The 25,738-nt window shown below is 37.8% G+C and overlaps 1 protein-coding gene and 2 long non-coding RNA genes across 20 annotated transcripts in view; 2 read left to right on the forward strand and 1 right to left on the reverse strand.

Annotated features, from left to right (window-relative positions):
• LOC306641048 overlaps positions 1-19,307 on the forward strand; it is a 38,574-nt gene extending 19,267 nt beyond the window's left edge. For both annotated transcript variants that reach the window (XR_013757998.1, XR_013757999.1), the window contains 2 exons: positions 4,996-5,175; positions 18,711-19,307. This is a non-coding gene — a long non-coding RNA (uncharacterized lncRNA). The remainder of the gene's footprint in view (positions 1-4,995; positions 5,176-18,710) is intronic.
• On the reverse strand, positions 6,216-11,083 carry LOC306642274. Its single transcript, XR_013758464.1, has 2 exons — positions 6,479-11,083; positions 6,216-6,415 (listed from the first exon to the last, which is right to left on the reverse strand). It is a non-coding gene; the product is annotated as an uncharacterized lncRNA (long non-coding RNA).
• Positions 19,308-20,786: 1,479 nt separating the features above from the next.
• Positions 20,787-25,738, forward strand: part of LOC306641041 (uncharacterized protein) — a 250,247-nt gene continuing 245,295 nt past the window's right edge. For 16 of the 17 annotated variants that reach the window (XM_079105873.1, XM_079105879.1, XM_079105884.1 and 13 more), the window contains exon 1: positions 20,799-20,927. In XM_079105873.1, the coding sequence (XP_078961999.1) occupies positions 20,871-20,927 (57 nt within the window). In that variant the 5' untranslated portion in view covers positions 20,799-20,870. Of the gene's footprint in view, positions 20,928-25,738 lie in introns of all 17 variants that reach the window. The other variant, XM_079105874.1, reaches the window with a different exon arrangement.

Raw genomic sequence — 25,738 nt, forward strand, 5'->3', positions numbered from 1 at the left:
TATTTCATTTGTTCTAGTTTTGAAAGCAATGCAAGTTTATGTTAGAAAATATAGAAAAATTCATTGTACTAAGAAATCTATAATTATGGAAGTATTCGTGTTTTTTACTTTGAATTCATGCACATTTATAAAACATGTAGTTTTATATCCTACTTTCTTCATTTGACATTGTATAATTGGTATTTTTCTGTTTCGTATTTTTGATGGCCCATACTATTTAAATGTACAGGTATACTCTACAATTTATTATCCTTTATTGTACACTTAGCTTGTTTATGTGGTTCGTATAGTCATTTATAGATTTATATGTGTTGCTACGTATATGTTGACTCTCATAAGTAACAATAAAAGATGGGTAAGTTGTGGGGAGACCAGAAGTAATTCTAAAAAGATGGCAGCCCGCTTGCCCTTCGCTTGTGCTTTTCTCTTACTTCCCTGCTCTGGAGCCCTCAGGATGCCAGAAGATGCCTCTCATTCTGAGTTCATTGGCGGTCTCTAGAAAAGATGACCCGTGTAGGTCTTTATTTTCCAGGGCGAAGCTGGTGGAGTGCAGTGGGTAGCCAGAAAAGGGATATGCATCTGTGTTTTGCCTGCAGGCCCATTCAGGGGATCTCCAGTATGGTGCTTCAGTGGATGGGAGGTAGACAGGAGTGTGGGGCCAAGTTTCTCATTGTCTTTGTATTAGGAAAGCACAGTTGATATTGCTAGGAAATCCTTACCCCAGGTGCCTTGTTCCTCAACCTAAGAGTGGTGAGATTTTGCTAGTTTATTCAGATAGCACCCCAGTCCAGAAAGAAAATATCTAACCCACAGAGAGTGAATACACAGTTATCTCTGTCCCCACGTACCCAGCCAGGGTGGACCAGACAACCAGTCTATAGTTCCCAGCCTGGACTCCTGGGCAGGCTGGTACACTTAATTCATCCCAGGATGAAAGGGCTGTCATGGGAGCCCAAAGGTGTGTCCTTGTCCTCTGAGGGTGTCAGACAACTGAAGTGCCACCCCACCTCTCCATGGACTCTCAGCTGCTGCATGAAGATACCATCCAGCTGTGGCTTCCCAAAATTCTACTTTCGCTGTAAAAAGCTGAATACTGAGTTCATCTTTCTTTCTTCATTTTTTTCTAGTATAATCTGAATCCTCCCTGATGAAAATGGATACCTTTGGAAAAAACAGGAGCTAGGTTCTGTAAATACAAACACAAATACAAAAGAGAAGAGTATATTAACACACTTCAAAATATTCTTGCTATAGATAGCCTTTGAGAGAGTAGGCCTTTTATCTTACATGAGTAAAGTAAAACATGTAGGAAGAAATGCATGGGCAGATTAATTTTATCATTCTTTGTCATAACCTAGAACAAGAAAAGACTCAAATGTTTAACAAAATTATGAACCTTAACTGGAATTAGCTATCAGAATATATTGATATGGAAAGACATCCATGAAAATATTGTAGAATGAAAGCAAGTTGTAATGCAATATGGGTATTTCAAATCTTATTTTAATAGAAAAGAAATCCTTCCACATGTTGGCACATGCTTATACAACAGCTGTTGGAGAGATGTACTTACCATCTTTTAACTTCAAGTACTTGAGATGGATCAAAAGGGATAGTGCATAGGAATTTGAGAATAGGGAGAATTTTGTTGTTTAACTTTAAAAAGTAAGCCCCATATTTTCCACATTACGATGGATATGTTTCTTTTATAATATCAAAACCAGTTGGAGAAACACTACTATTGCTCTGTCATTCTGGGGCACAAGTTTTATGCACTTTTTTTATTTCTCTAGGATGGATTCCTATAAATGAAAATACTGACTGAAGAACTATGAATATTTGGTACCTCTTAATGTATTTTGCCCGAAGCAGTCATGTTTGACATATTCTTCTCTGACTCTCTTGCCTAATATCCTGTCAGTTTTAGAGTTTGCATTCTAATTCTCTTACTGTCTATTTCCCTCTGTGGTTTCCACTCAGGCACTCCGATTCTGGAAGCTGATATGGCATCATAACAGCTCATCCTAGGGTATTTTGAATTGCTATGAACCATCCTTTTCCTCTGGAATACCCTGTTGTCATTATCTTTTATTTTTTCCTGCTGTAGAATTGCACAGTATTATATTTTTATTTTCTCATCTTCAGTTTTGCTATTTTATTTATCCTCTCAAAGAATCAAATTTTGTATATTCATCCTTCGTAGTACTTTATTTCTAGATTTTTAATCCCTTTTATCTTTAATGCTCTCATTTAAATGAAGGATAAAGGAATGTGCTTTTAGAAGTTGTGCATGGAATTTGTAATTGAGAGGTACAGGTCTGGATTTCTCTGCAACTTGTTTTTGTGCTAGACTGACTGACTCCCCTTGTACAGAGGAATAATGAAGCCTTAGATGCCTGTTGAGTTTTGAACTGCATTAAAAAAACAGTGGCCCTTGTAATAACTGATTTTTCCACCTAATGATTGAAATAGTTGCAATTCACACACTAAATCAAACCTGGTGGCCAATGTGTTTTCTGGTAACTATATCAGTACACCATGTGACCTGTACAGGATGGCTGCCTTTCTCTTGAAGTTTGCAAATTTGATGAGAGGAAAATTATCTTGAAGTATGCAGATTTTATAGATACAGATAAATCAATATTAATAAGATGTTAAAAGCCAAGGTGTACATTTTTACAAATTTGCACGCATATCTGTTTTACTAAAATTTGCCTTTGTAAATTTGGGGAATGGATATGTTTTATGTTTGTTCATTATATTTCTCCATTTTTGTTGATTTATTCTATTAATGTTTCTAAGAGGCTATTAATGATCTTTTATGTTATTATCATGTATAAATTGCAAATACTTCCCACAATATATTAGTTTGGAAAAGAATTATAAAGTATTTTCACAGAATAGTAGCTAAATTAATAAACCATTTTGGCTTTCCAATGTAAGAAAGATCTTCCCTACCCCAATATTTTTATCCACTTAATCATTATCTGCTTCTTTCATAAACCATTCCACTCAGGGAGTGTGTGTGTTGGAGGACTTTTATGTGATTGAAGAATGTGCATAACATGCAGCTTGATAGTATACCTAGTGTTTTTCTCCCATTTCTCTGCCTCATTTAAACCTTAAACTTCATTTTATGGAGTAAGGCTTAGAGACTTAGAGATGAGTAGGTGTCATTTTTATATTGTATTTATTGTTTGTATTACATTAATTGTATTTTTTTATATGGTACTTCTTATAAAAAATAGAAACATCTATAGAAATGATGAAATGAAGGAGTAGATGAATTCTGTTGACAAAATTGAGATTTCACTCAAAAACTGTAGAATAAGTGCAGTTTCATTATTTTTAAAGACTGAAGAAGGGAAAGTTCAGTGTTCTAAAATAAGTTATCTTCATGTAAATCATGATACGTTTTAAATGTTTTTGAACATTATAAAGTTCAAAGCTAATTCTTATTTTTTATGGACGTTTTTATATATGTATATAGGGTAACATCTGTCTCATCCCCATTTGCTCCACCCCTCTCATCCCTCAGCTCTGTACAATCCAAAGTTCCTTCATTCTTTCCTATCCCCTCAACCCCCCCACCCCCTACTATAGATCGGCAGCTGCTTATCAGAGAAAATATTCAGCCTTTGGTTATTTGGGATTGGCTTATTTCACTTAGCATGATCTTCTCCAATTCCATCCATTTACCTGCAAATGCCATGATTTCATTCTTCTTTAATGCTGAGTAATATTCCATTGTGTAAATATACCACGTTTTCTTTATCCATTCATCTGTTGAACGGCATATCGGTTGATTCCATAGTTTTGCTATTGTGAATTGAGCTGCTATAAACATCGATGTGGCTGCATCACTGTAGTATGCTGATTTTAAGTCCTTTGGGTATAAAAGGAAGAGTGGGATAACTGGGTCAAATGGTGGGTCCATTCCGAGTTTTCTGAGGAATCTCCATACTGCTTTCCAAAGTGGTTGCACCAGTCTGCAGTCCCACCAACAATGTATGAGTGTACCTTTTTCCCCCGCATCCTCACCCATTGCAAGGCTAATTCTTATTAATAAGCCTTTTATTGCTCCTAAAATGTGAGTTTTGATGTAGTCAGAAAACTTTAATCATAAGTATTTTTTGGAACTAAAATATTGCCATTCAATTTTGTCAATGCAGAGAGCAAGAATTTGAATATTTTTGCACATTGTGTTGTCATGACTAAAAGAGTACTACTGTATCAACTAGAGCAGTGCTGTTCTATTTCTTTATGGTATCTGTTCTGTGTGTTTTTTTCTTAACAAATTTTTAACCTTGGAATAATTTTGATGTTTTAATGTACTTTCCAAACACATTCAAAACTCTGAGCTTTAAAACTGAAAATCTCAGTAGACTCAAAAAATTACCCCATTTCTATCCACTAGCGTCTTGCTTCAAAGGTGAGAGAATGCTTCTTAATCTTCTTTCTTAATCTAATTTTTAGATTTGAAAGCATTTAAAAGCATTTATTTTGAAGAATAGAAAAGCACCTTAATATGTTATTTACCAATCATCATGCAAATGTTTTGAATTTAATCAACAGAATGTATTTAACTACTAGAAATTAAACAGTATAAAGAATTCCTCTTCAGAAATAAACTACAAGCAAATGTCAGAATTATGAATCTGGAAAGATGTGACTTCAAGCCTTTAAAGTATGCAGTACTTCAAAATAAAGTGTGTTGGTTTCTAAATAACCAGTTTTGTCAACATTGATCCTGTGCCTCTAGATGAGGGGCTCCTGACAGGAGCTTTTATGAGATGATGTGGCACCTACATGTGGCAATGCAGTTGCCAATGGATGTGTTCCTCGTCATTATTGCTGGAGGACTGGAGGCCCTTTCTTCCATATGCCTTTCACAATGTTAGAGGAAATGCATAACTCTGTAATGTTATGTGTAAATCAAAAGCAGTAACATTAAATCACGGGTCAGTGACAGAAAGATGTTTGCTGTGATTTCAGAGGCCTGGATGCTCTCAGCAAGAAAGCTAAGGCTCCCTTGACTGTCCTGCCCATTGAGTCAGCCTGAGTCTGCAGGACCTCATTGGCTACTTCCACTCACCCAATGAACACTTGGAGCATGAGGACAAGGACAACAGTTTGCATGTCCTGAAGAATTGGCAGAACCTCCTCCAGGAAGAGGTGAGTCTGCCCATTTCTTCTCCTTTGTTTTCTTGGGAAAAGAATTTCTTGGTGGGGAAAATTCTCCATCTTTGCACTTTGAGGTAGAAGGCAGCAGGTATGCTATTGCACTGGGAAACATGCCTGGGAGGTACATAGTCATTACGTTTATTTCTGTCATTGAGTGTCAATTTTATAGGATGAAACTTGCCATTCCCCTGGGCAGGGGTATGTACTGTTACCTCAGCTCTCACCAGGCCATTTGTGAGCACTGCGGTTTGCTTCACGTTGGTTACATAAATAACAGAACCTTAAACAAAATAAAGGCGTTGGGAAGCATTAGAGCTTTCTCACAGCTTGCAAGTGATAGTTCAGGACCTCAGGAGCTTTGTGTGCAGAGGGGATCTGCACTGGAGATGGCCCATACCCCCAGGAGGAGGCTGAGTTCTGTGTTCCTGTGAGAACAGGGCACACCCAGACTTTTTGTTTTAATGGCATAAATTACATTCCTCTGACTGATTTTATTTCACCAAACTTCCACTGTTATAAAGAGTTTGCGAGCCATACTTTATAAATAGAATAAAAGAAGCACCAAGTGATAGGGCAAATGTTCCCATGCTGTGTTATCCTGGTACCACATATTCCAGAACTTCAGGGGAGGCTTTCAGGGTTGATTGGAAGACCTGGGGTCAGAAAGACTGGAAGTTCTTCTCCGTGTTCCCTGGATGGGGAATAGTATTTTTTTTTTAATGACTAAAAGTATGTTTGCTAAAGTATCTAAGAACAAAGATTTTGAGGACATTGCTCAGACCCATAATCCCTAAAGCTGTTGCTGAGTTTTAAAGCTGTTTTCTGATATCTTTGAAATTGACATGAATTTTTGAGATTTTTTTTTTTCTACTACAAATGAGAAAGACATAATAATGCACAAAGTAATGGAGACCACAAAGCCATGAAAGCAAAGAAAATGTCAACATAAACTAGTAACATTGTGGAGTGATGTATTGGGAGCTTTTAACTTTACATATGCCAAGTCATTGTTTACTTTCTTGAAGAATTAAACTTAGATTTTAAATGTTGATTTAAATATTATTGACCTCATTGGATTAGGTTATTTTTCCTTTCCTTCTTCAGTTTCTCATTTAAGACAGTCTGGATAGAACCTAGAAATGTTTTTAGGTCCATGGCACCTCTTGAACTCTCTGCATGAAATAAAACTAATTTGATTGGTCATTTCTTTATTGCTTGTCCTTTCATTCACCTCATTTTGAAAACATTGATCCTTTTGATTGGTCATTTCTTTATTGCTTGTCCTTTCATTCACCTCATTTTGAAAACATTGATCCTAGGAATAATAATAGCATATTTTCAAATTCAGGTTGCTTCTTATGGAATTGTATATTGAAATTTTCATGGTACATTTTCCTTTTTAATTGGTGTATTATAGTTTTACTTAATGGTGGGAATTTTTTTACATATTCATACATGCACACAGTTAAATAATTTGACCAGTATCATTCCTCAGTATTTCCCGATTCCTTCTCTTCTCTCTACCCCTGGTTCCTACACCCACACACACACACACACACACACACATACATTTCTACTATACTGATGCCCCTTTGATTCTGATGAGATTACCCCCATATTTCTTTTCATTTTCCTCTTTAGCTCCTACATATGAGAGAAAACATACTAACTACCCTTGGCTTTCTGAATTAACTTATTTCACTTAACATAATTTTCTCAAGTTTCACCCGTTTTCCTGCAAATGACATACTTTCATTTTTATGGATAAATAAAACTCCATTTGTGTGTGTGCGTGTGTGTGTGTGTGTGTGTGTAAAAGAGAGAGAGAGAGAGAGAGAAAATCACATTTTCTTTATCCATTAATTCACTGATGAACACCTAGGCTGGTTCCCTGGTTTGGCTATTATGAATTGTGCTACCGTAAACACAGGTGTGCTATACTGGTGCTGACTCTGAATTTTTAGGATAAATACTAAGTAGTGGTTTAACTGGGTTATAAAGTGATTCTGTTCATAGTCTTTTGACAAACCTGTGTGCCGACTTCCATGGATATACTAATTTCCAATCCCACCAACAGTGTAAATGTGTTCATTTTTTTCCAAATCCTTTCCAGCATTTATTATTGATTTGTGTTTTTGATGGCTGCTATTCTAACTGGAGATGAAATCTCAGTGTAGTTGATTTGCATTTCCCTAATTGCTAATGATACTGAACATTTTTTTCCATATATTTGTTGATCCTTTGTGTTTCTTCTTTTGAAAAAAGTCTATTTAGTTCATTGGCATGTTTATTAATTGGGTTATTTGTTTTTTGGTGTTCTAAGTTTTTTGAGTTAAAGTATTCTGAATATTAATCCCCTAAGGACCAGGTGGCAAAGCTCTTCCATTCAGTAGGCTTTCTTTTCACATTTTTGTTTGCTTTGCAGAATCTTTTCAGTTTGATGCCATCTTAATTTATTAACTAATTTCCTGAGCTTTGGGGTACTGTTGAGAAAATTATTGCCTGTGCTTATAAATGTTGGAGTGTTGAGCATACATTTTCTTTTAGAAGTTCCATAATTTCTGGTTCAAGTTGTATGTCTTTGATCCATTTTGAGTTGACATTTATGCAGGGTGAGAGATAAGGGTCTAGTCTCTTTCTTCTACAGATGAATAACCAGTTTTCTGAGAATTTTTTTTTTTTAATGTAGTCTTTTCTCCAATGTGGCACCTGTGTCAAAGATGTGTGGGTTTGGCTCTTCTGTTCCTTTGGTCTGTGTGTCTGTTTTGTAGTAGTACCATGCAGTTTTTGGTATTTTGTCTCTGTAGGATAATTTGAATTCAGGTATTGTGATGTCTCCAGCATTGCTTTTTGGCTTAGAATTGCTCTGGCTATTGTTTTTCCTGGGCCTTTTATTCTTCCAAATGAATTTTAGGATTTTTTTCTCTAGTTGTTTGAAGAATATTGTCAGTATTTTGATGGGGATTGCATTGAATCTGTCTATTGCTTTTGGTAGTATGGTCATTTTAACAATACCATTTCTGCCAATTCATGAACATGGGAGGACTCTCTGTCTTCTAAAGTTGTCTTTGGTTTCTTTCTTCTATGTTCTAAGTTTTTAATTGTAGAGGTTTTTCACCTCTTCAGATTTAATCCTAGGTATTATAAATTTTTGAGGCTACTTTGAATGGGATTGTTTTGCTGATTTATTTCTGATACATAGGAAAGCTGTTGATTTTATATTGATTTTGTAACTTGAAACTTTACTGAATTTGTTTTGAATCTAGCAATCTTCTGGTGTAGCTTTTTGATTTTTAAGTATAGGATCCTTCTACGTATAGATGATATCTAAAAATTTTTCTTTCTTATTTTTATCTCTTTTATTTCCTTCTCTTCCTTAATTGCTCTGACTAAAGTTTCTAAATATTGAATAGGAGTCGTGAGAGTGGACATCCTTGTCTTGTTTTGGATTTTAAATTAAACGCTTTGTTTTCCTTCATTTGTTATGATGTTAGCTTTGGGTTTATCATATGTAGCCTTTATGCTGTTGAAGTAGGTTCAATCTTCAGTTTATTCTTTTTTTTTTTTTAATCATGAATGGGTGCTGAATTTTATTGAAGATCCTCTCTGCATCTATTGATATGATTGTGATTTTTCTCCTTAATTCTATTTATGTGGTGAATTTTCATTTGTTGATTTGCATATGTTAACCCATCCTTCCATCCCTGGGATAAAACCAACTTAGTCACGATGTACAATCTTAACATGCTGTTGTTAAATGCAATTTGCTAACTTTTTTAAAAGAATTTTTGCATGTAAGTTTATCAGGGATGTTGGTTGGTAGTTATTTTTCTTTTGTTTTTTCCTTTGTGTGCTTTATCTGGTTTTGGTAGGAATGAGATACTGGCTTTACAGAATGAATTTAAAATGTTCAGTTCCTTTCTGTTTCATGGACTAATTTGAGGAGCATTGGAATTAATTCTTCTTGAAAGGTTTGGTAGATTCAGGTGAGAATCTCTCTGGTCCTGGTCTTTTCTTCATTGGAAGACTTCTTATTACTGCTTCTGTTTCATTTATAGTTACTAGTCTACTTAAGTTTTCTATGTCCTCCTTATTCAGTTTTGATATGTCATATGTGTCTGGAAACATTTCCATTTCTTCTATAAGTTTCTAAAATAGTTCCTAATGACCCTCTGGATTTCTGTGTGTTTGTGGTGATTTTCCTTCTCTAATTTTATTCATTTGTGTCTTTTTCTTTTGGTTAGTTTGCCTTAGGGCTTATCAATCTTGGTTATCTTTTTGAAAAAACAACTCTTTGTTTCATAGATTTTTTTTTGTATTTTAATTCTCAAATACATCAATTTTAAAATCTAATCTTAATCATTCCCTTCCTTTTTCTGGTTTTGGAATTTTTTGTTGTTGTTGCCGTTGTTTTTTTTTCCAAGGGCCTTGAGATGCATCGTTTTAGTTTGTTTTATTATTTTTTATTTTCGGAATCTTTTTGATTTTCTTATGTATGTGCTCTCAGCTGTAAATTTCCTTTTAGAGCTGACTTTATAGTGTTCCAGAGCTTCTGGTATGTTGTGTCATTATTCTCATTTGATTCCAGGAACTTTTTAATTTCTTTCCTGATTTTTTTCTATTACCTATTCATTATTCAAAAGTGCATTGTTCAAAGCCTATATGTTTATATAGTTTCTGTAGGTTTTTTGGTGTTGGTTTTTAATTTTATCCCATTATATTTAGAATCATATGGTTTTCTTTGTGTGTGTGTTTTCTGGTAAATGTTGCTTTGTGACCTACAATATGGTTGTCTTTGGAGAAGGTTTCATGAGCAGCTGAGAACAAAGTGTATTTGACTATTGTTGGAGGAAATATTCTATAGATGTTAAGTTCTTTTTTATAATTTTTTTAGGTTTGAAGAGTCTTTAGTGAGTTTGAATGACTACCGCTGAGAGGGGTGTGTTGTTATCACCTAATATTGTACTGAGACCTATCAGAGGCTTTAGTTGGAGTAGTATCTGTTTTATGTAATTAGGTCGACCAGTGTTTGGGGCATTAATATTTATTACTGTTATATCATCTTGTGGGATTGTTCCTTTGAAGTGACCTTTCTGATCTCTTCTGATTAATTTTGGTTTGAATTCCGTTTTATTGGATATGAAAATGGCTAGTTCTGCTGGTTTTCGGACTCTCTTCGCATGGTATATCAATTTCCACCCTTTCACTTTAAGCCTGTGGCTGTCCTTGCCTGTAAGGTATGTCTCTTGCAAAGAGCACATAGTTCGTTTTTGTTTTCTAATCCATTCTACCAGCCTACATCTTTTAATTGGGGAGTTGAGACCATTTACATTCAATGTTATTACAGAGAGACGTTTATTGATTTGCCATTTTGATTTATTTCTTATGGTAAATTTGGTCCTATTTCTCATTTGCTTAACTACTCTTTAAATGAGATTTGTTCATTTGTGAGCTCTAGAGTATTTTTTTAAATTTCTGCTGTGTGGAATATTTTTGTATTAAGTATTTTCTGTAGTGATGGCTTAGTCATGAATTCTTTTAGTGTCTGCTATATCTTACAAGGTTTTTATTTCTTTAATGATTCTGAGGGATAGTTTTGCTGGTATAGCAATCTTGTTTGATAACTTATTTTCTTTCAGGACTTGGGACACATCATTTTAAGCATTCCTTGATTTTCGAGTTTGTGCTGAGAAATCCGAAATAATTCTGATTGGCTTGCCTCTAAGTGTGGCATGACATTTTCCTCTTGAGGCTTTTTAAGAATCTAGTCTTTATCTTCATTTTAGGGATTTTTTTTTATTGTAAACAAATGGGATACATTTTGATTCTCTGTACAAGGAATAAAGGCATACCATTTCTGTAATCATAAATTTACACGGGGCAATGTTGTTTGATTCATTCTGCCATTTTTGCCCCTTTCCCCCCCACTCCCCCACCCCTCTTTTCCCTCTATACAGTCCTTCTTCCTCCATTCTTGCCCCCCTCCCTAACCCTAACCCTAAACCTAATCCTAACACTAACCCCTCCCACCGCCCCATTATATGTTATCATCTGCTTATCAGCAAGATCATTTGTCCTTTGGTGTTTTGAGATTGGCTTATGTCACTTAGCATGATATTCTCCAGTTTCATCCATTTGCCTGCAAATGCCATAATTTTATCATTCTTTATAGCTGAGTAATATTCCATTGTATATAAATGCCACAGTTTCTTTATCCATTCATCAACTGAAGGACATCTAGGTTGGTTCCACAAAAAATCTGGCTATTGTGAATTGAGCAGCAGTGAACATTGATATGGCTGTATCTCTGTAGTATGCTGATTTTAAGTCCTTTGGGTATAGGCCAAGGAGTGGGATAGCTGGGTCAAATGGTGGTTCCATTCCAAGCTTTCTAAGGAATCTCCACACTGCTTTCCAGAGTGGCTGCACTAATTTGCAACCCCACCAGCAATGTATGAGTGTACCTTTCTCCCCACATCCTCACCAACACCTATTGTTGCTTGTGTTCTTGATGATAGCCATTCTAATTGGGGTGAGATGGAATCTTAGGGTAGTTTTGATTTGCATTTCTCTTATTACTAGAGATGTTGAACATTTTTTCATATATCTGTTGATTGCTTGTGCATCTTCTTCTGTGAAGTGTCTGTTCATATCCTTAGCCCATTTGTTGATTGGATTATTTGCATTCTTGGTGTAGAGTTTTTTGAGTTCTTTATATATTCTGGAAATTAGTGCTCTATCTGAAGTAGGAGTGGCAAAGATTTTCTCCTACTCTGTAGGCTCTCTCTTCACATTACTGATCACATTACTGATAGTTTCCTTTGCTGAGAGAAAGCTTTTTAGTTTGAATCTATCCCAGTTGTTGATTCTTAACTATTATTTCTTGTGCTATGGGAGTCCTGTTAAGGAAGTCTGATCCTAAGCCAACATGTTGAAGATTTGGACCTACTTTTTCTTCTGTAAGATGAAGGGTCTCTGAGGTCCTTGATCCATTTTGAGTTGTTTTTTGTGCAGGGTGAGAGATAGGGGTTTAATTTCATTCTGTTGCATATGGTTTTCCAGTTTTCCCAGCACCATTTGTTGAAGAGGCTATCTTTTCTCCATTACATATTTTTGGTCCCTTTGTCTAGTATGAGAAAATTCTATTTATTTGGGTTTATGTCCATATCCTCTAATCTGTACCATTGATCTACCTGTCTATTTTTTTACCAATACCATGCCTTTTTTGTTACTATTGCTTTGTAGTAGAGTTGAAGTTCTGGTATTGCGATACCCCCTGCTTCGCTCTTTCTACTGAGGATTGCTTTAGCTATTCTGGGTTTCTTATTCTTCCAGATGAATTTCATAATTGCTTGTTCTGTTTCTGTAAGGTACATCATTGGGATTTTAATTGGAATTGCATTGAATCTGTATAGCACTTTTGGTAGTATGGCCATTTTGACAATATTAATTCTGCCTATCCAAGAACATGGGAGATCTTTCCATCTTCTAAGGTTTTCTTTAATTTCTTTCTTTAGTGTTCTGTAGTTCTCATTGTAGAGGTCTTTCACCTCTTTTGTGAGATTGATTCCCAAGTATTTTTTTTTTTTGATGCTATTGTGAATGGGGTAGTTTTCCTAAATTCTCTTTTGAGGATTCATCACTTATGTATAAATATGCATTGGATTTATGAGCATTGATCTTGTAACCTGCTACTTTACTGAATTCACTTATGAATTCTAAAAGTTTTCTGGTAGAATTTCCCAGTTCCTCTAAATATATAATCATGTCATCAGCGAACAGAGATAGTTTGAGTTCTTCTTTTCCAATTCGTATCCCTTTGATTTCTTTGGTTTGTCTAATTGCTCTGGCTAGAGTCTCAAGAACAATTTTGAATAAGAGTGGTGAAAGAGGGCGTCCCTGCCTTGTTCCAGTTTTTAGGGGGAATGCTTTCAGTTTTTCACCATTTAGAATGATATTGGCCATGGGCTTAACATGGATGTCCTTTACAATGTTAAGGAATGTTCCCACTATCCCTATTTTTTCTAGTGTTTTGAGCATGAAGGGATGCTGTATTTTATCGAATGCTTTTTCTGCATCTATCAAAATAATCATGAGATTCTTAACTTTAAGTCTGTTGATATGGAGAATGACATTTATTGATTTCTGGATGTTGAACCAACCTTGCATCACTGTGATAAAACCCACTTGATTGTGGTGCACTATCTGTTTAATATATTTTTGGATGCAATTTGCTAAAATTTGAGAATTTCTGCATTGATGTTCATTAAGGATATTAGTCGGAAATTTTCTTTCCTCGATGTATCTCTGTCTGGTTTAGGTATCAGGGTGATATTGGCTTCATAGAATGAGTTTGGGAGGGTTCCCTCCTCTTCTATTTCATGGAATACTTTGAGGAGTATTGAATGAGCTCTTCTTTAAAGGTTTTATAGAACTCGGCTGAGAACTCATCTGGTCCTGGACTTTTTTTTGTTGGTAGACTTTTGATGACCTCTTCTATTTCATTGTTTGAAATTGATTTATATAAGTTGTGTATGTCCTCCTCGTTCAGTTTAGGTAATTCATATGTCTCTAGAAACTTGTTGATGTCTTTGAGGTTTTCTGTTTTGTTGGAATATAGATTTTCAAAATAGCTTCTAATTATGTTTTGTATTTCAATTGTGTCTGTTATGATATTTCCTTGTTCATTCCGAATTTTAGTAATTTGAATTTTCTCCCTCTTTCTCTTTGTTAGCGTGGCTAAGGGTTTATCAATTTTGTTTATTTTTTCAAAGAACTAAGTATTTATTTTGTTAATTTTTCCAATTGTTCCTTTTGTTTCAATTTCATTGATTTCAGGCCTGATTTTAACTATTTCCTGTCTTCTACTACTTTTGGTGTTGATCTGCTCTTCTTTTTCTAGGGCTTTGAGCTGTAGTATTAAGTCGTTTATTTGTTGATTTTTACTTCTTTTGTTGAATGCGCCCCATGAAATAAGTCTTCCTCTAAGTACTGCTTTCATAGTGTCCCAGAGATTTTTATATGATGTGCCTTTGTTCTCGTTTACTTCTAAGAATTTTTTAATTTCCCTCCTGATGTCTTCTGTTATCCATTCATCATATAATAGCGTATTATTTAATCTCCAGGTATTGGAGAAGTATCTGTTTTTTTATTCTGTCATTTATTTCTAATTTCGATCCATTATGATCTGATAGAATACAAGGTAGTTATGTCTATCTTCTTGTATTTGCTAACAGTAGCTTTGTGGCATAAAATATGGTCTATTTTAGAGAAGGATCCATGTGCTGCTGAGAAGAAAGTGGTATATTCTCTATATGTCGATTAAGTCCAAATTGTTGATTGTGTTATTGAGATCTGTTTCCTTTATTCAATTTTTGTTTGGAAGATCTATCCAGTGGTTAGAGAGGTGTGTTAAAATTGCCTAGTATTATTGTGTTGTGGTCTATTTGATTTCTGGAATTGAGAGGATTCGTTTAACGTACATGGATGAGCCAATATTTGGGGCATAGATATTTATGATTGTTATGTCTTGCTGATTTATGCTTCCCTTAAGCAGTATGTAATGTCCTTTATCCCTTCTGACTCGTTTTGGCTTGAAGTCTACATTATCTGAAATGAGGATGGATACTCCAGCTTTTTTGCTATGTCCACGTGCATGGTTTGTTTTTTCCCATCCTTTCACCTTTAGTCTGTGGATATCTCTTTCTATGAGATGAGTCTCTTGCAGGCAGCAAATTGTTGGATCTTTCTTTTTAATCCAATCTGCTAATATATATCTTTTGATTCATGAGTTCAGGCCATTAACATTCAGTTATTATTGAGATATGATTTGTATTCCCGGTCATTTGGTTCATTTTTGTCTTTTGACATGACTTGGTTTCTCCTTTATTTGGCTATTCCTTTAGGCTAGTTCCTCCCTTTGCTGATTTGCATCATTGTTTTTCATCTCTTCCTCATGGAGTATTTTGCTGAGAATGTTCTATAATGCCGGCTTTCTTTTTGTAAATTCCTTTAGCTTTTGTTTATCATGGAAGGATCTTATCTCATCGTCAAATCTGAAAGTAAGTTTTGCTGGGTATAAGATTCTTTATTGGCATCCATTTTCTTTCAGGGCTTGGTAAATGTTGTTCCAGGCCCTTCTAGCTTTTAGGGTCTGGATTGAAAAATCTGATATTCTTCTTGGTTTCCCCCTGCATGTGATTTGATTCTTTTCTCTTGCGGCCTTTAAAATTCTGTCTTTATTTTGTATGTTAGGTATTTTCATAATAATGTGCCTTGGTGTGGGTCTGTTGTAATTTTGTATATTTGGAGTCCTATAAGCCTCTTGTACTGGATTTTCCATTTTATTCTTCAGATTAGGGAAATTTTCTGATATTATTTCATTGAATAGATTGTTCATTCCTTTGGTTTGTTCTCTAAGCCTTCCTCAATCCCAGTAATTCTTAAATTTTGTCTTTTCATGATATCCCATAATTCTTGTAGATTCTGTTCATGATTTCTTACCATCTTCTCTGTTTGGTCTACTTTGTTTTCAAGATTAAATATTTTGTCTTCAATGTCTGAGATTCTGTCTTCCAGGTGTTCTATCCTATTGGTTATGCTTTCTATTGAGTTTTTAACTTGGTTTATTGTTTCCTTCATTTCAAGGATTTCTGTTTGTTTTTTTTCAGTATCTCTAACTCTTTATTGAAATGATCTCTTGCTTCCCGTATTTGCTCTTTTAACTGTTGATTCGTGCCATCATTTAATGCCTGCATTTGCTCTTTCATCTCCTCGTTTGCTTCCCTGATTGTTTTAATTTTGTACATTCTGAACTCCCTTTCTGACATTTCTTCTGCTGTTCTGTTATTGGGTTTTATTGATATAGTATCTATGTTTGTTTGGGACATTTTCTTCCCTTTTTTTTCCTCATATTGGTCAGATATCAGTGGGACTCTGAGATATTGCAGAATTCTTCTTTGGCTTATAGTGTCCCTATAGATTTCCAGCGTATCACCTCCCAGACTTCAGTAGCTTGAAGTCTTGGAGGAACTTGATAATGCAGTGCTTCCAAAGAAAGCTGTCCCTTGCCCGCTACTGGTTCCAGGGCTGGGAGCTGGCTCTGTGTGGAAAGGCTCTCACTAGGCGGCCTGCTCCAAGAAGCTGGCTGTGGAAGGAGCCTGCCACCGGAGGGAGCAGGGCTGCCCGGGGAAGTCTCTGGCTGTCCTGCCCTGGTCCCGGAAGCCCCTGGGGGCCGGGGCCCACCACTGGATCCGGGGCCCGGAGCCGGCTCTGAGTGGAAAGGCTCCCTTGGGCGGCCTGTTCCACGAAGCTGGCTGTGGAAAGAGCCCACTGCTGGAGGGAGCAGGGCTACCTGGTGAAGACTCTAGCTGCCCTTTCTCCAAGAAGCTGTCCCTGTCCGGGCCTGCCACCCGGGCCGAGCTTCAATTGGTGGGAGAGACTCACTCCTGGGCTCTATGTTAGTCCGAGTCTCTCATTGCCTCCCCTTCTTGAATCCTGGGTTCTGGAGCAACGGGAGATGCAGTCACCCTCTAGTACACCATCTTGGATCCTCCACCCAAAGCCGGGATTTTAATTAATCATGGAGAAGTTCCTTTTTCATCTTTGTCTATTGGGGTTCTGTATTTGAATGTCCATCTCATTGTCAGTTTTGGGAAATTTTCTGTTCTTTCCCTGCTGAGGTTATACATGCCATTAGCTGTATCTCATAACCTACTTTATTTCCAATGATTCTTAAATTTGGTCTCCTAGTGTTGTCCCAGAATTCTTGTTATCCCTATCATGGTTACCTATTTTCTTTCCTTAAATAGTGTCTGAATGTTCATCGCACTTTGTCTTCCAGCTCTGAGATTTTGTCTGCAGCATGGTCTACTCTAGCAGAGAGACTTTCAAATGAATATTTTATTTGATTTATTGTGTCTTTGATTTCCAAGATTTACATTTGGTTGTTTTTCAATATGTGCAACTCCTTGTTGAATTTCTCACCCATATCCTTGATTAACTTCCTAATTCATTCAGGTGTTATTTGTGTTCTCTTGGAATTCATTGATCATTTTTTATAATATTTTTGAATTCTTTGATATTTGATCATTTCAGTATCTGTGGGGTCAGTTGCTGGCGAATTAGGAACTTGAGAAGGCATTGTATTACCTGGTTTATTTATACTTTATGTATTCCTGGGTTTGGATTTTATGTGTCTTTTGGGATTGATTTCTCTTCCAGTATTATGTGTGGGTTTTTTTTAGGGCATGACCTTCTCTTGCCAAGTTTGTTCTCTCTCTCTCTCTCTCTCTCTCTCTCTCTCTCTCTCTCTCTTGTAGATGTGAATATCCATGAGTGGAAATTGAGGGTTGTCAGCTGTTCCTGTTGGGATCTGATCATTTGTTCCAGGGGTTTGACTTTTCTATGATTTGTACTACAGTGTTGCTGGAGTTTTGAGTATGGCTAATTTGGTGTAGATCCAGGTGAGCTGTCTCTTGGCTGGGTTTAGTTTAGTAGCAGAGGTTACTCCTGTGAACTTGTGGTTTCCCTGCAGATTCTTAGCACTTCAAAGAAAAGGCAGAAACAAAATTAAAAAGCAACAACTGAAGCATTAAAACAAATTCCCAGTGCCTACGATGACATCTGTACCACTAATTACCCCAAAACAGAAATGGCAAGGTCAGCAATTGCCAGTAGCAAAAACAATACATAGCTGTGAACAAGAACTGGCACCATAGGAAGCAGCAGGTGTCAACTATGCCATCTATGTAATTAATTACTGTAACAGCATGAATGGTGGGGAAGCAGTGACATGGACCAAATAGTTCTAACAGATGGTAGAAATACAGTTCATTAGAACTGAGAAAAGGAAATGTGAGAGGAAGGTAAAAATATGTTTAGAATGTTTAAAATGAGAGAATACAGATGAAGCATGTGAAGGTTATCAAGATGAGGATAAAAAATAGCAAAAACAAAAAAAGTGGAAGAAAGAGAGAATAAGGGAATTCAGCTGTTAGTGGGAGAAGGAAGAAGAGAGAAATGAGAAATAAATCAAACAAGTATAAGAGAAAACAAAAGGCCATAACCCTCATACAAGACAAGGAAAAATAGCTGCATTAAAAATGCTAAGGATGAGAAGCAAGAAATATGTGTATGCATATATACTGTGACCCAATCAGCACAGCAGGAACACCAAGGAAAAAAGATTCATAATGAAAAGTGAAAGTATTGTCTCACTAAGGTCATTAAAACTGTTCAGGAATGATGATTACTTAACAATAGGCTGCCACTTAGTTTAGCATTAAACTGTATAAATGCAATTGTGCAGGAGTACTTTTATGTTATTCTTCCCTTACTATTTGAAAACGGCTCTTGGGATTTAAAATCACATGAATTGTTTGAAGAACTTTTCATTTCCTGTGCAAATCTGTTCTTCCTGTCCTTTAAATAAGCTATCTCAATTTTCTTTATGATTGACAGACACACTCTGAGCCAGACTTCTTTCTGCCAGCAGATGGTTTCTGATGGGGATTCTTACTCTCCAGGGAATGATCAGGCGTGTTCTGGAGTGCACTGACTAACCACTCCTCACGTCTGCACCTCACGTCTGCAGCAGTACCACCCATTTGGCTGATGACACTGGGTGAGAAGCTGGGGATTCCTGGAAATCCATCCTGAATTCTCTGTATGAGTTTCTGGGTAAGGACCTTGGAGTTTTCCAGGCAACTGAGTTGGTCTGTTTAACAAGGTCACATCATAGTTATAGCAGCTTTATAACATGTTCCTGATCAGGACTAAATCTTTACTAATTTACTAAACAGTGATGTTAACTATCTAAATCCGTTAGAGTGAGGAAAGTAGCTGGAGTGATAGATTGGCTTAGGTAAAGGCAGAGGCTGTCCATGCTGTGGTTTGAGAGGTGAGGGGTCTCCTCATGGATATGGATTAAATATTTCCATTTTGTCCTAGAGTTAGAGTCACCAGCCTCCCTCTTTTCACAGCCCATCATAGCAGGAATCTGCTCTAATCTTTCCTTTTCTTGATGGGATCAGCTTTTCTCAGTTTCTAGGTGTGCTCAACCTAAGTTAAGTGATGCTTGGGGTGGTTGCTACCGTGTTCCTGTTGGACAATTAGAAAGTGTAGAAGTGAGAAGAGAGAAATGAGAAATAAATCAAACAAGTATAAGAGAAAACAAAAGGCCATAACCCTCATACAAGACAAGGAAAAATAGCTGCATTAAAAATGCTAAGGATGAGAAGCAAGAAATATGTGGACTATGTGGACTAAGCAAGAAATATGTAGAAGTGGACTCTAAGCAACTTGAGAGCAGGGTTTTGTTGATGGTTCTCTCCTGCCCCTTTAGGACAGCAAACCTCAGCATGCTTTGGAACCCTGGGCTGCAACTTTAGCAGTCAGACACCATGTACACCAAGTAGCACTCCCCGAAGCTTCAGACTTTCTAAATTGGAAAGTTGAGGGACGTTTTGTGTCCCAAGGGAGGTGGCAGGGCAATGTGTCTGGCAGCTGCATTGGCAGTGCAGAGCCTCTGTTTATACTGTGTGTTGGTTTTGGGATCATTTGGGAGTGACCGAGCCCTGAGGAGCCACCAGATGGTTTGCAGGTGGGAGTAGTGTTCAGCCATTCCAGATTAGTTACTGCAGTTGACCTTGCTGGAGAAGAGAGGAACTTGCTGGAAGAAAGGAGATTGTTCAGTTCCAGTTCCTGTCCACCAGGATCACCCCTGACCACTACAGCTTTGTGGTAGGTGAGAAAGAGTAGGAACATCCACAGCCTCCCAGTTTCCCTTCATGCCAAGGTAAATTAGGAATTGACTGCTTCTTGAAATATGGAAACTTAGCAAATACCACAACAGAGTCTCAGTGAATGGAAAGAAGTACTTTCTTGAGGGGTAATGTCTAAGCTCCTAGAGGGGTGACTGCATCTGTGTCTGTCCCTGGAGTGAATTTTCTGCTTCCCCAAGATGAGGCATCGTTGTCAGTAATATTCTAATCCCATTTCCACACCAGATCCTCTTCCATGATAGGCTAGTGGTATGTTTGGTAGACATTTCAGTTTTCTTGGTGTAATCTGGTTTGGCTGATAGAGTCTACCTAGTGCATATTGTCCAAGCTCCTGGACGGTTGTGGAGTGGCTGCCCTTCACATGCTGGATTCTGTCTGAAGAAGGGAAAGTGGTCTTGTACCTTCTGCTGACTTAAAATCACTGAGTGGTGACCAGTACTAAGTAGGTTCTGCTTGTTCCAGAGACTTGTCAGTGAGCGATGGTAAATTAGGCAAGTGCCTTGTAGCCTGGCAGGTGGTTAGAGGCAAGTAACTCTCAAGTAACTGGTTTTAGTGACTGTCCTCATATTTCCCACTTCTCACTGAGAGCCTGTTTTAAATTGATGCTCTGATTCCTGTGCTATGATCTCTTGGTTTTCATGGCATCTTGGTACCTGCTGAAGCTTGGGAAGGCAAAGGGAGTGTGATGTGGCAGCTTTTACCCTTGTGTACTGGGTTTTGATGTGTTCACCAGTCACTGCTCACCTCTTTCCTATGCATGATGTAAAGAACAGAGGATACCTTCCCTGGTGCCCTGCACCCTCCTGGATGACACAACTAAGAAATCAAACAAGGAGAGCCTGCGCAAGGCCATGCACGTGCTTGTGGACTATGGCTATAACCTAGAAGCCACAGATCAAGAACATGGTGTTGGTTTTGCTTTGCCACCTCGCTTCCAAATTCATGAGTAGTTCTTCAAAGGTGAGAAGAAGAATGGAAGGGGTGGTATGGTAGCGCCTTCTAGTCTGAATGACTTGGAGTGGTTTTTACCCCATGATGGACACCTGCAGAATTAGGCCTGTCTCTCGGGGAGTGGCTCAGTACCACTGTGAATCTGCAGGGGAAGGGAGGTACTGACCTTCCAGAAGAGTCCATGGTGAGCGATCACCTATCTGATGAGATATTGGCCATCTCTTCTGCCTAGCCAGTACTCCAGAAGAGCCATTTTCATTCATTATGGGGATGGAGGTAAACCTGTGTTTTCCCAAATTCCACCTTTATCATCTATATTTAAACATATCAGCAATGCTTTATTAATAAGTGATTTTTTTTCCTTAAGAGAAACACATTAGAATTGGTATTCAGTAAATATGTGTTAAGTTGATGGATTTGGAAGGTAGTATAAAAACACATTTCCTTTAGATAATACCTTTTAAAAAATGATTTAAAGCAGTTCACTTTTTAACTTTGCTAATGCAGTTTGGTTCAGTATTAATAGCCATAGTTGGAATTCGCAAGAACAAAGCAAGGATTGTGTTTTATTGTGTTACATGTTTTGGCAGAATGTTCTAAAAATCTGTCCTGCATATCGTCTGAGAACTCATTTATAGTGTGGTATATGTGCATAAGAATGAGTTCATAAATTAAATAATAACAGCAGTATTCAGGTGGTGCTTTATATGGAACTGTCATGAGCTGTGATATTGTCTGCTCTGGAAGTGACAAAAGGGCTCTGTGTGAACAGAAACTCACCCGGGATTTTAATTCATTTCTACATGTTATTATCTTGTTCCATCTGGCTCCTATTTGGCACTCAGTAGAATCTGTAGAATGAGACAATGAATGAGTGCTTACTATACATAATGCACTATTGTAATCGAGTCAAATATGACCCGTGGTCTCAAGAAACCACATTCTAATAGATACACATACAAACCTAGAGAACACTTTTTCCCAGTTCCCTTGTTTTATATTGAAATAGATTATTATCTTAGGTGCAGGTTGTTCGTTGTTTTGTTTTGTTTTTTTTGTTCTTGTTTTTTTCTTTTTCTTTTTTTAACATATGCCAGTCATAACAGGAGAACATAGGAGGCAAGAATCAGTTCTGTTGAAAAGGTCTGGGAAGGCTTCACAGAGGAAACAACAGTGGCTTGAATGTCTTAGAAAGACACAAAAGGGAAAGAAAAATCTAAGGGTCATAAGTGTGGGGTGCAAACCCTTCTCAGGAAATAGCAAATAGTCCACTATTGCAAAGCTAATTAATGTGAGAAAACAGTGGAGAGTAGAGGTGTATGTTCTGACCAGTTTGTGAAGAATCTTGAATATCATATGAAAGACTTTACTTTTTTTAAAAAAATGGTATAAACTGATTTTTAAAAGTTAAGAACAAGGGGTGATGCCATGATTTAATATGAATTTTAGAAGAGACTCTGATATCAATATACAGAATAATTTAAGAAGGAGGACAAAGATTTTTGACAGTAATATTTATGCTGAGATCATTGTAAAAGTGTAAATGATGAGGATGATCTCCCAAAAAGCAGAATCAATGGAAATAGGGTTAGAGAAATAGCCTACCCACCATTCCTCCATTCAGGTAGCCACATACCCATTCATCTACCCACCCACCCCTACATACATCCACTAAATCAACACATTTACAAAGTACCTAGCAGTGTCCAGACTCCCCCTGTCAAAGGTAATTGAGGGTGCTTCTCTTTTTCCACTTAGCTGCAGATGTTCACCTTCCAGGTGGTTCTTTACCTGGCAAGGATAGGGGACACTGTTGCCTATGTAGGCCAGAGGCTTCATTTCCACCCTACTGGGGCTGGAGCCCGGGCAGCTGTGCCTCAAGCTGCATCTCTTTTGGACAGTGACTCTTTGCTTCCAGGACTCGAGAGGTTGAGCAGGATCTGGGTGCTCACAACCTGGATGCAGTCCCAGACAACTAGGAGTAACACCAGGGCTCTAAGGATGGGCAAAGATATGTGTCCCAGTAGTGAGTTCTGAGAGTTGGGGCTGTGGCCAAGTTGAGGATCCTACTACTGCCTCAGACAACTAGCTGCTGAGGAAGAGCAGGAAGCCCTGGAGCAGGAGGTAGAGGAATGGAGAAAGAGGCCTTAGAAACTTTTGCTCAGTCTTGAGTATCCGGATAGCTGCTACAGGGTCATTTTAACATAGCCATAACTGTAGGAATTTTGGAACGTCTTGTTTAAAAAGTAAACACAGAAATGTTCCGAAATGATGCTCTCTAGTCCTCATTTAAATAATGAAAAGAATTCCAATATATAGTGTTATATTAAAGGTAAAATTAAGGTGAGTCTGGTCCACAGGAAAGAGGTGGGAGGCTTGTATATATGCTGTAGATTTCTTCTGAGGGTATTTGCTGGTTACCCATCAGAGTTCACTCTCCAGACCAGGTATTTTGCACGTGCCTCTGAATTCACCTAAAGAGCCTTCTATTGCTACCTCAGTTCAATTCCAGTGGAGGCAGGGAAAGGCACAGTGGCTTGTGGCAGAGGAACAAAGCCAAGAATGAGCACATAGAAAAACTTGTATTGGGGAGTGTCATTGGAAACAGGACCTTCAGCATTCTGAAGTTTCCACCCAGGCACAAAGCCCGCTTTCCCCCAGGTGTGAGCTTGTCCTGAGCATATCTGGAACACTAGGACAACTGCCAATAGGGTTTGACATTTGAAAGAAAACTGTGGGCAGGTGTTGGCCCCGCCCAGGGCCCCGCCCATGCGCGCGGTGAGGAACCCTCCACAGCCCAGCCAATCAGAATGGTGTGTGGGCGCGCTCTGGCTTTTGGAAGGACGCCTCGCCTCGCAACAAGTTTCCTAGTGGTCAGCTGGCAAACTGTAGCGCTTTTGCTTTGGGGGCGCTGTGAGCAGACTCAATTGACTGGCTCGTTTGGAAGTGTAGTAGATTGAAGGGGAGGTTTTCTTGAGTCGGGAGGAAGTGCGTCTCACCTCTGAGTCCCTCCCTGGCCAGTGCAGACTCAGGAGCAGGGGCCCTCGGGCTCCTCTCCTGGCTCTACAATGGAGTGCCTGTGCTTTGGGCGCAGGCGGTGTCACAGAGGTCACTCCAGGAGGTACCAGTTGGGGTATGTCCCTGGAAATAGTGTCCTGAAGGCTGTGACTAACGGTAACCTGTCGAAAGTGGAGCGAATGGTCCGTCGTGGAGACAATGGAATCAATGAGAGGGATGAGAAGAACAGGTAGGTCAATTGAGCTGGAACCCGCTGGCACGGGGCCAGAGAAGCTGGCAGGGGAACATGTGGACCAAGTGAGCAACTTCCAGGCTGTGCGGAGGGGGAGAACACGGAGAGTACTGATCTCCCCTCCCCAAGATATTTGACTTTCCTGCCCTTTAACCCCCTCAGCCTCTGGGTCCTGCAGTTTTTGGAAGGGGTACTGCCTCACCATGCTGTTGTGTAGCCAAATCCTTTGTTTTCTCTTCTTTTTGGAAAAGGGAGGATTGAACCAAGGGAGTGTCTTGCTAGACTCACAGGTGGAGCCAAACCTCAAGGCTGAGAGAAAGCTTTCTGAAATTCAGTTTACCAAAATAAAGATTAAAATGCCCTGTACATCAGCAAATTTCAGCTAAATCAATGTGCTTTCAAAATATTTACTATGTGTGTTATCTCACAGCTTCAAATACCAGTGTATTATGCAAAATCCATTAGACTTAATAAACTATTTGGAGTGCATCTGTCAGAAGCAAAAATAGGTGATGATTGAAGGTGCCAAAGATATGGACTGAAGTCCTCAATTGATTTTGTGAATCAATTGAGGAAAAAAAGTTTTTTTTATGTACACGTGGTCTCATGTTACCAAAAATACATACAAAATGTTTAAAGAATCATCATATGCAGACATTTGAATTATAACTGAAAACTTCATTTCCTTTTCTTAATAGTGAAAGGTTTCTTCATTGTTTTCCAGAATGTGTGGGTATTCAGTATCTTTCTCTTTGGTTTACATTTTGTTTTTGTCTCTAGAAATTATAGTAATTCAGCATGTTGACATTTTTGGAGGTCTTCTTTTTGGACTTTGCCTATGTTAAACTGTGATCAAAGGTTTCTGGGCACTTCTACTTAGTCCACCACTGTAGTAGAAGAATGTTACTAATGAAATTACCCTCAGGAAGAGCAGGTATACGTACGTATCCTGCATGTATCAGATTTTGCTTTGAGTTTTGTGTTTTCACGTGTGTGGTTGGGCGTTGGTATATTCTACCAACTATTAACCTCCTCTGAAATAGATCTCCTTATCTGTACTTCCATATTTTAGTATGGGTACGTTTTATCATATGTGTATGCTTTTACTTTGTACCAATTTAATACACGTGAAGATAATATATAAATCACTTGTGCGCATCACTATGGACATTGAAGAAAACAGAATATAAGTAAATGTTCATTAGTATTTCAAACATTTTACTTTAAAAATTTTTTGTCAAAAATATTGAGCTCATATATTCTCTTTGATTTCTTTCAGTCCTTTTATTCACCAGACATAATCTGACCATGTGTTAGGTAGCAGATTGTCCTGTTTCTCAGGACCTTTCCATCATTAAAACTATCATGTCACTCTGCCCAGTCTAGCAAAGTGAGATACTAAAGTGAAGTGATATAACTCAATTGCACTTGAAATGTTTCCTCACTCCTTTCAAAACAAGGCATTTCTGAAAGTAGTTGATTGTAAAAGAAAACTGACACATTTTGTTAATATGTAACAGTCTTAAAGACAGGTATTAAAAGTTTGCTATATCAAATTTTCATATATTCA

This window comes from Sciurus vulgaris (genome assembly GCF_902686455.1).
Source record: "Sciurus vulgaris genome assembly, chromosome: 12".
In the NCBI taxonomy this organism is placed as follows: domain Eukaryota; kingdom Metazoa; phylum Chordata; class Mammalia; order Rodentia; family Sciuridae; genus Sciurus; species Sciurus vulgaris.